Source organism: Triticum urartu, chromosome 6 (genome assembly GCF_003073215.2).
Source record: "Triticum urartu cultivar G1812 chromosome 6, Tu2.1, whole genome shotgun sequence".
NCBI classification, from domain to species: domain Eukaryota; kingdom Viridiplantae; phylum Streptophyta; class Magnoliopsida; order Poales; family Poaceae; genus Triticum; species Triticum urartu.
Window position 1 is genome coordinate 121,685,216 of NC_053027.1, and position 10,896 is coordinate 121,696,111.

General features: G+C 46.9%; 1 protein-coding gene across 1 annotated transcript; it reads right to left on the bottom strand.

Annotated features, from left to right (window-relative positions):
• Positions 1–3,669: 3,669 nt before the first annotated feature.
• Positions 3,670–9,339, bottom strand: LOC125516741. Its single transcript, XM_048682066.1, has 5 exons — positions 8,870–9,339; positions 5,459–5,615; positions 4,538–4,755; positions 4,295–4,468; positions 3,670–4,198 (listed from the first exon to the last, which is right to left on the bottom strand). Exons 1-5 carry the CDS (start codon positions 9,071–9,073, stop codon positions 4,112–4,114), a joined length of 840 nt encoding a protein of 279 aa, XP_048538023.1. The 5' UTR covers positions 9,074–9,339; the 3' UTR covers positions 3,670–4,111.
• Positions 9,340–10,896: the final 1,557 nt, after the last annotated feature.

Below are 10,896 nucleotides of genomic sequence, written 5' to 3' on the forward strand. Positions count from 1 at the left end.
TAGACCATGAGATTGTGCAACTCCCGGATACCGTAGGAGTGCTTTGGGTGTACCAAACGTCACAACGTAACTGGGTGGCTATAAAGGTTCACTACAGGTATCTCCGAAAGTGTCTGTTGGGTTGGCACGAATCGAGACTGGGATTTGTCACTCCGTGTAACGGAGAGGTATCTCTGGGCCCACTCGGTAGGACATCATCATAATGTGCACAATGTGATCAAGGAGTTGATCATGGGATGATGTGTTACGGAACGAGTAAAGAGACTTGCCGGTAACGAGATTGAACAAGGTATCGGGATACCGGCGATCGAATCTCGGGCAAGTATCGTATCGATAGACAAAGGGAATTGTATACGGGATTGATTGAATCCTTGACATCGTGGTTCATCCGATGAGATCATCGTGGAGCATGTGGGAGCCAACATGGGTATCCAGATCCCGCTGTTGGTTATTGACCGGGGAGTTGTCTCGGCCATGTCTGCATGACTCCCGAGCCCGTAGGGTCTACACACTTAAGGTTCGATGACGCTAGGGTTATAGGGAATAGATATACGTGGTTACCGAATGTTGTTCGGAGTCCCGGATGAGATCCCGGACGTCGGGAGGAGTTCCGGAATGGTCCGGAGGTAAAGATTTATATATGGGAAGTCATCATACGGTCACCGGAATAATTCGAGGGTTACCGGTATTGTACCGGGACCACTGGAGGGGTTCCGGGGGTCCACCGGGAGGGTCCACCTGCCCCGGAGGGCCCTATGGGCTGTGTGTGGAGAGGGACCAGCCCCTTAGTGGGATGGGCGCCTCCCCCCCTAGGGCCCATGCGCCTAGGGTTTGGGGGAACCCTAAAGGGGGGCGCCCCCCTTGCCTTGGGGGGCAAGGCAACCCCCCTGGCCGCCGCCCCATCCTCAGATTGGATCTGAGGGGGCCGGGCCCCCTCTCCCTTGCCCCTATATATATGTGGGGGGTGGGAGGGCAGCCGCAACCAAGTTCTGGCGCAGCCCTCCCCCTCTCCCAAGTCCTCCTCCTCTCCCGCGGTGCTTGGCGAAGCCCTGCAGGATTGCCACGCTCCTCCTTCACCACCACGCCGTCGTGCTGCTGCTGGATGGAGTCTTCCCCAACCTCTCCTTCTCCCCTTGCTGGATCAAGGCGTAGGAGACGTCACCGGGCTGCACGTGTGTTGAACGCGGAGGCGCCGTGGTTCGGGGCTTAGATCGGAATCAACCACGATCTGAATCGCTACGAGTACGACTCCTTCATCCGCGTTCTTGCAACGCTTCCGCTTAGCGATCTACAAGGGTATGTAGATGCACTCCCTTCCTCTCGTTGCTAGATTACTCCATAGATTGATCTTGGTGATGCGTAGAAAATTTTAAATTTCTGCTACGATCCCCAACAACTGCGGTGTCCAAATCGAGCGTCGCGTGAAGGAGTAGCCATCGTTGCTGATGCCGTACAACTGATACACCAGGATCGATGGGTCACCATTGCAGCCCCGTCATAATCGACGCGGCCAGTTCGTCAAGACGAACTACTGTCCTCGATCGCCAAGGCCCGCGACCGGATCCTACACTACCTCGGTGCTGGCAGTGGCGGCAGTCCCCTGAGCTCGCGAGCTGTCGTGTCCGTCGTGGAAAGGGCAATGAGGCAGGCGACGCGGAATGAGCGGCGCAATGCTGCCCGCCGCTCCGCATTCGCCAAGTCGGGCGCGACACTGTATTGGGTCCTCAATGACCCCGACCTAGCGGCGACCTAGGCCCTGGAGCGGTCTATCATGACCGCGGAGATGGCCGCGAGGCGGCACCGTCACTTTGACGGCGAGCTCGCAAAAATCAGCGATGAGTTGTTGCTTAGAGACACCTCCGCCAATGCCGGCAGGGGCTAGGCCACCGCCAAGGCTCTACGGGCGCCGTTGAAATGGCCGCGGCAGCCCTCCACACCCCGCAGTAGGAAGCGGAGCGGCTCCTCCGCGGGCGTCAGGCAGCGGCCGGACAAGGCTGCCGCTACGACCCCGCGCCCTTGCGCCGTTGGAGGGACGATGATGACACGATTGTGACGGCGGTGCGGCCAGGCAGGGCGGCCACGCGTAAGAGGTGGTCTTCCACTATAAACTTTAGTTTTTTTTAATTTTAAGTTAGACGTCGAAATATCAGCCATTTTATGTAAATTATGTCCAAACTTTAATGAAATTCATCGTGTTTGATGAATTTTGGTTCGGTTTGTTGAAACGTGCTTTAAATTGTATGCAAATATATCTTGGATGGTTGACTCCTACATCAATGTCCGTGGACTGGTCACTAGTACTAACCATAGTGTCATGAAAACATTGGCTGAAAGTTGTCATGTGCATAGCAGCATTCCCCCCATATCTCTCTCACACACACAATCTATGCAGGCTCACACACGGGAAAATATCAGATGATACCATGCCTTCGATGCTCCCATGATACGAGCTTCTGATCCATCGAATCTCAGATACAACGGCTCCTAGAAGCTCATATCATGGGAGCTCTAAGGCTCCGTATCACCTGATACACAAGCATGCACACAAAGCAAGGAAACAACGCACTCACGCACAGCGAAACGCATGTGGAGTCTCACGGATTCAACGGACAGCATGACGTGGAAGAGTAGGATTGGAAGATATGAAGAGGGATGAGCCCCACCCTGGTAAAATTCAGGGTATAGAAAATTAATTGAAAGGTCTGGTAAAACACACTTAAACAGCTCGTGAGTCTAGGATTATCACGTGCACACACAACGAACACATGCTACAAGTGTTGACCGGAGGCCCAAATATGCTGATGTATAGAGTCGACAGAAAGCAAAAAAAAACAGTTAGAAAGCAACAAAAAAAAACAGTTGCCACACAAATGATAAAACCGAAAAAAAATCCATTGTGTCAATTTGCTCTTATTAATTTATAATTATTATACTAATCAGAAAATAGGTGTATCTAAACATATTTTAATTCTAGATATATACATTTTTTATCTATTTCTACTACAAGTAAATTCAGACAGAGAGAGTAATTATTTTCACCAATATATTAAGAGCAGTGATAGGCGCCGGCACCCGATGCGACAAGTGTTGCCGTTGGATTGGGATTTCTGTTTTTCTTTTCAAAACCAAATCTAACGAGACCAGCGGGAAACAGAGCAGCGGCGCCGCCGGCGCTCGCCATGAACGAGCAAACGACCAACCTCGAAGCAGGTTGCCTCCTGCCGAATTGCCTCGCCGTCACCGGTCGCCGCTGTCGCCCGTCGCCTTTTGAGCTGCTGGTTGCAGCTCCGCTGCTCATCTGTGCTGCCCATCCCCTCACCTCTCCCTCGCCCCTGCAGAATCAATGGTGACGACGGCCCGTGGTTCACATCCAAAAACAACGGTGGGAGCAAAAAATGTGATGCTTCCAGCAAACGCGAAAACAGTGGTAGCAAAAAAGATGAAAAACCAATTGACGACAGCAGCTCACCCGCCGGCCGGAAAGTTGCAACCAGTGACCAAAAAAGCTTCATATCGCGATGAAAAAAGCTTCATCCGGCGATAAAAAAAAGCTTCAACCATAGAGCCGAAAGCCATGGACGAACGATCAACACAGGTCTATTTCTGCTCATACAAAATGAACGAACGATCAACACATCCTGTAAAGATTCGACGTCACAGCAAAGGAAATAAACATCAACACGCCATTTTTCATCGATACTTGCATTTTAAGTCTGGTAGCAATACACTATGCTCACCCTTGAGGTCACACACAAAATACTGTTACAGAGTGATGCATTAACCAATAGGCACCGCAGCACCATCCACCTCAACATATTATTTCTTCTGACCTTTCCTGGAGCACAGGATCCTTTATTACAATATCAACACTTCGCTGTTTACATTTCTCAGATGGCAGGTCTTTATGGTAATGTGATGCATACGTAAACATATGAGCTTGGGGCTTCAAAAAGTGTACGAATACCATATGAGCTCGGGACTTCGGAAAGTGTACGAATACCAGGGCCAATAGTTGAATCCCTCTGACAATAAGATACCTGGGCAGAATTCTAGTGTGAGAGGGATATCCTCCTCGATGTGCGTATTAGCAGACACCAGGATGGAAAGCTTATCAGCAAACATCAGGGTGGAAACGCCCGGGCATTGAACTGTTCTGCTGAGCCTGCTGTAGATGCATCCTAAGTGCATAATTATTGATCTGCAATGACAGGCGGTTCGCAAGAGATAAATTAAAACCCAACCCTTGGTGTGAAATGGATAGCTAAGAACCAAAGAAGCAAGGCCTGGAGATAACCTCGAGAGTCTTTAGTTGTTCCTGATACTGCAAAATCAATTGCTTTAGGTTGTGAACCTCCTGTGTCTTATCATCAAACTCTTTTTGGCGCTCGTGTTGGATTGCAACCCCCCGCTTCAGAACAGCATTCTCTCGAAGAGCTATTGCTAATTGCTCCTTTAGCATCGTATTTTCCTATGGACAAGTGAAAACATTAAGCCCTAGAGGTAAATCGTGAATATTATGCGAGTGTATTCATAGTACCTTGTGCAAGTTTTGCACTGCCTCGGCTCCTGTCCGCTCCATGATGGACTTCTCAATAACCTCCAAAGCTCTTGATGCACGAGCCCGTGCATCATTTATGTCAGAGGCACTCATCATCTCTCTAACAAATAGCTCAACCCATTCAGAGCTATGGTGATTTGTCTGACAATTATCTGTCGCAGGTGGATTTCCACTAATAGCATCCAATTGGCCATTACCTGTCCAACATTGAAAATTGTTTCCATTAATATAAAAGGGATACATGATTCATAAAGATATAGTGATATAAGTAGGCTGCCAAACAATAGACATCGTGGAAGTAATAAAAGCTTAACCAGTACTCCCTCCGTCCCAAAATTCTTGTCTTAGATTTGTCTAAATACGGATGTATCAAGTCACGTTTTAGTATTAGATACATCCGTATCTAGACTAATGTAAGACAAGAATTTTGGGACGGAGGGAGTACTACCTCTGTACACTAATATAAGACATTTTTGCAGGAATACCAAAGATGCCATATAATACCAATTGAAAATTGAGTAGCATAGATTATGCAATACATGAAGTACAAGGCATGCAGTCTATTTCAAATAACCACAATGTGCATGATAGACATGACAGAACAAAAATTAAAATATGTCTTTTACACAGGACACAAATACATGAAAAGTGCATGCAGACTATGATAATGCTAACTACCATTGTTGCAAAACACCAGGCAGAACAATTAAGGAATTCAGGGAAAGATGCTTATTTGATCAGACTGACTACCATTGTTGCAAAACATCAAGCAGAACAATTACGCATACTGTTTCACTTATCGAACAAGTTTTTATCAATAAATAAACATGTTAAATGCGATGAATTGTGCTTGAATGTCTAGCATGCAACCACCTTCTGATGTAAATTCAATCAGCATACCTTCAGCCGATAACTTAAGGGCTGTTGACAGGCCATTCTCAGGTTCACTAACAGCAGCTGAAAAGATAGCCTCAGCTGACTCCAGGCGCAGGTCATTCAAACTCCTTATTGCAAAATCCAAATCATCTCCAGATGCTTCAAGAGCTCTTTCAAGCAACTGGAATCATTATGATAAGCAATATCAATATCATACTGCTACAATAAGAAATCACTATTTAATCACAAAAACATTCTAACCATGCCAGTCTAAAATGAAAACCACAAGTTCCAATACAAGATCCCCAACTTCATTGAGCAAAAAACACTAACCAGGGAAATACGCTTGTCACAATGGAAGCATGAGAGCAGGTGCAGATAAATAGAAAAGAATGATAAGGAAATTTCTATGAATGGCACATTTACATGAAGGCTGCAGCAATATTGAGAATTAATGGGGGAAAATGCCAGCTGTTCAGGCACAAATACATACACACCGCTTACAAAGGTTTGCCATGCTAAAAAAAGGATGGGTAAGCAATTACCAAACAGCTAGTTTTATTATAGTTGGTAAGAAGGTGTAAAAAAATATCTCAATTAGAGTAAGATAAATACATAGTTCAATAAAAGAAACTAAAATAATGGAATGACAGTTTCCTGCAAACATCTACATATAACAAAATAATTGAAAGTGTCTTTATTGAAATAATCTAGCAAAACACTTCTCATATATGTAGCAGCAGTTGCGTTCGACTTTGAAGTACAGGGAAAGGCACGCAAACGGAATGTTTGTTCTATATAAGTCTAATGGAACTGGCTCTCTATCCATAGAATTTCTTCAATCATCCAGAGGCTGCCAATCTACCTTATAGATGGATCAATAAATGTTTAGATTTCTGTGATTATTTTTCACGCGGAATTGTTGAAGATCAACAATGTATTGCACAGAATCCCCTTTTTCTAGAGCGAGTTGGAAGGAGTAGGTTTTATTATCAGATAAGAGGCAGTAAATTAGGGCTTATAAGGACTGACGTTACGAGCTTCTGGAATACATGGGATCTTCGTAAACTAGATCCTTATGAGTCTTACAACCACTTTGATTGGAAAGTCTGGTGTCAAAAAGAAGGGGACTTGTTAGCTCGCTATTTAGTATTCCCTCCATCCCAAAATAAGTGACTCAACTTTGTACTAACTTTAGTACAAAGTTGAGTCACTTATTTTGGGACGGAGGGAGTACAAGTTAGTGAAAAGAGGGAAAACATATATGGGACACAATAGAGAAGCATCTCCCGACAACTACGAAGAAATGACAAATCCCAAGTACATATATATAAGAACCGAAACTGCTCAGAGCATTATATGCGCAAACAATAGTGACATTTAGCATTACCCGAAATGCAATACGCAAAGAAGGGATATCCGAGGTACTGAGAAAATGCTCAGAATGTCAAATTTTGTGATGGGAAGTCCTAGCAAGATGTAAACTAGTTAAAGGTAGACACAATATTGTCACAACACATCCTGAAAGAGAAACCTCCTAGTTGACAATAGAAGGCTATCATTAGATTGCTTGATAATCATCCAAACCATGATACATGACTCGCAATTTGCTGGGTCCATGATCCAGGTTTGGAGGAGATTCACGACTTCATAAAAGTAGGCTCCTCAGGGTTGGTAATACCTCCTCGGCTCACTAATCAGAGATGTGGTTCACGAAGAAGATATTTGCACCTCATCACGAAGATCCGGTTGCTGCTCCTCCCCTGGTTGCTGGCTTGCTACTGCTCCTCATGTCGACTAGTCGACCATGAGTCTAGACTAGTGACAACTAGTCAAGAGTCGCTACCCCAGAACGACTCGTCGACCATTGGTTTCAGCGCGACGTGGCATCAGATCCGACATGACAGCATCCCTCTCTCAGTTAGTTCTCTTGGTTTTCTTTGTTCATTAGCAGCTAGTTTCTCATCCAGCCCTTAGGAAATAAGATTGCGGCCCAACTGTGAACCAGATCTCTCGACCGAAATAGATGTTTAACAATGGTTTAAGGGAATCTGATAAATATGATCCAAATTATTATCGATTAGTTGATTCATCATTCATCACCAAATAAGTCGGGTAACATTCATCAAAGCTTTGCCCTATTTCTTTCTTTCTTTATTGTGAGGAAAAGGTGAGATCTATTGCATCACGATAGGTTTACATTCAGCATCCAATAGCTGGACAAAACTCAGTCCATGGTCCCAAAGTGAAAGCACAGAAAGCCGCAGACTAAATTGAGCTAACTCATGCCGCTTTTGATCTAGCCACGAGTGATCGCCATGCCGCTTTTTGTTTATTTTTCTCTTTGTTTGCCTATACCTTCTGGTATGGTTTGTACAGTTTGGCTGTCAGCCACCCCTTCTGAATGAATTGCGCAGTTCTCCTGCGTTTCTTAAAAAAAAAATTGAGCAAGCTGCCCTATTTTGATCCCTATTGACGTGGGTGATTTTAAACTCTCCAAACTGGCGCACTAAGCTCTTCACCTCTTCTGAGTGAACAGTCTCTTTGTAACTAATTACCCATTTCATCAAGATAGCACTTGAGTAGCTATAGCCTAAACAGCTTTGCGTCAAACGCTTTCCACATCAAGTTTAAGCAAAGGTCCGCCGCAAAGGCTTCCCCAATCGGCAGTAGTGGAGGATAAATTATCCTCAACCGCGCCGCGCCTCCCTATATTTACTCCACCGCTCGGTGGCTGAGTAAAAATTCTCCTCTCCTCCTCTGCCTCCCCTGCCCCACTCCCGCGCCGCATCTAAGCCGACGCCGCCTTCCCACCCCCCGCCGCCCACCGCCCGCCACCGCGGACGCTCCGTAGGCTTCGCCGCGGTCCTTAACCACCCGGATTTGTGCCTCCTTGTCCCATTGCCGGCGCATAACCGGTAGATCTGCGGCTGCTGCCACCGCCGCCGGATTTGGCGCTTCCGGCCGCCGGCGACTGCGCCTTGCCATGGATTGGCCGGGTACCGGACCGCACAGCCCTGGCGACGCCTCTGCGCCACATGCAGGTATTGACTCCGCCTCTAGTCGCTCGGATCTCTCCCGTCGGCAGTTCGCCGGATACTCCGCTATTTTTAGGGGGTCGGTTAGAAATGCCCTAACTTCACAACAAAAGGACCTGGTTTCAGCATCCAACACCATAGCATTTGGAGAATTAGAAATATCACAAATCTACCAAAGCAACAGAGGATCTTCACACCCAGGTTTCCAAACACCAACCTCTCATCACAACAATACTAAGATTAGCCCTATTTCATTCACAGCTCCAGGCACAGCAAAATCCAACCACAGAGCACAAAATTCACATGAAAAGAGTCGCCTTCGTTCGTCCAACGCCAATTCCTACAAAATAAATCTCTCTTGGCAACTAAATTAATGAGACAAAGCAGGGCGAGAGACCTGGGGATCCATGTGAGGGAAGAGGGAGCGAAGGTGGTGGAGCAGCGCCTCCCGCCGGTGGGCCGCGGCGGCGTCGTCGAAGGCGCGGGTCGGGGAGCAGCGGGCCCGCTTGGAAGGGTGGTGGTGGGGAGGGGAAGGCGGAGAGGAGGGGATGAGCTCGTCGGCGAAGATGGAGGACCTCTTGCCGCACACTACGGCAGACATGGTGGCCCCCGCCGCCTTGCGGCGCCGCCGATCCGTCCGCCGCCGATCGCAGCCGTGCTACTCGCCCCCGCCGCGGGGGTCGCCCACCATCTGGCCCGTCGGGATCCGGCCGGTGGCCCTCTCCTCCAGCGATCCACGGCGGAACAGGGCTCCGGTCTGGGCTCGAGCTAAGGAGGCGTGCGCGGTCTGATTCCTGGTGGTGAGGCGGCTGCGTCGCTTGCGAGATTGCGAAATGGTTTGGTTTAGTTTGGTGCTTTACGACGGTCGTTGGGTCTGCTTTGGTTTGGTTAACCTATTACTATTAGTGCTAGCTTTGTTGTCGTTGTTGTTGTTTGGCTTGTTAGTGCTAGCTTTGTTGCTAGAATGCCTCTCGTCTGGCGATCAGGGCGGTGGATTTCAGAGAAGTGAAATTTTATGCGAACATGACGGTGGCATGCACGGGAAGTGAAATTGAAATTCACCGCCCTTGAAGAAAATTTAGTTTTCACGGTTCAAGCTTTTGGTTTCGGAGATTGGCAAATAACAGCGGGCGGTCCTCGCCTGTTTAGGGATTTCTTAGTGGATAGGATGGCGGTTGGGATCTAGATTACACAAGTGTCCTCCTAGGTATCGATCAAAGGGGTTTGCGGGAACTAGATGTTTAGGAAATAGGAAATTTTGTGCATGTCAAGCTCGATGTGATGAAATTATTGTTAGGCTTCATCATGGTATCCAGGGAATGAAAACGAGAGTAATATAGAGTTTAGTATGACAAAATCTTAAAATTTTGCGTCACGTTTGGTCCCATTAGACACATGAGGTGGCTTGGGAAGCATAAAGAAGAGGACCTATAGTTGGGTGCTATCATACCCTGAGTTTTGTAGCCTGAACATTAGTGAAAATTAAGGTAACCAAAACTTAAAATAATAAACTCTTCAATCCTATTCGGTAGTTGTATTCCTTTTTTGGATGCTTTGTGACGGGACACTTTTTACCCAAGTGGGAATGGCGATAGTATGTGTACTATGAGTGTCAGGTATCATGGGCAGATCTTATGTTGGGGTGAAACTTGATAAGAGACTTGGTTGCGTGTTTGCATCGTATACTTAACGCATGGTGAGTCATGGCTGACATGGTAAACAATCAAGTCTTGTGGGTCCAGCGTGTCAATCTGTTCGAGCAATCATGTCCACAATTATGGACGAGATGGAATAGCGGTCGCTTAACTTGATGTTAACAGTGTTTTGCCAAGTACAAAATAACAATACGATGAACCTACATAGAATTGTATGGTAATGGGACATTACCTCGGGTTACCAGATGGACACGAGGCACAAGTTTTACCCAGGCTAGGCCCTCGTCGGGTGAGTAAAAACCCTACTCCTACTTATATGAGATTCTACCATAGATTGATTACAATGGGGGAGTGTAATGGACTATTCGGGGAGTTGAGGATCAAGTCGCTCGCGTTGGAGGTGGACGATCTGGACGGAGAACCCTAATCGGATCTACTAATGAACTAATAAACTATTCTGATTTTTGGAGGAGTCTAAGGTCTCCTCTTGTCTTGAGGGAGTGCCTTATATAGGGGTCTTGGTTTGTGGTCGTTGTCCGTCACCTTGATCTTCTTGTTGTGCAAGTCTTGATCTTCTCCATCTTTGGTAGTCGCACAACTCCCCTTAAGGAAACCAGGTTTGCACGTCTAAGGTAACTGGCCTCATAGGAATGAGCCCCTCATATCATGCACTACAGCTCAAGTTACGGTATGCATGGATGAGAATACAGTGAAACCACTTCCCCTCGATAACCCCCTATCAATATTCGAAATGCGGTCGTGGGCGTAT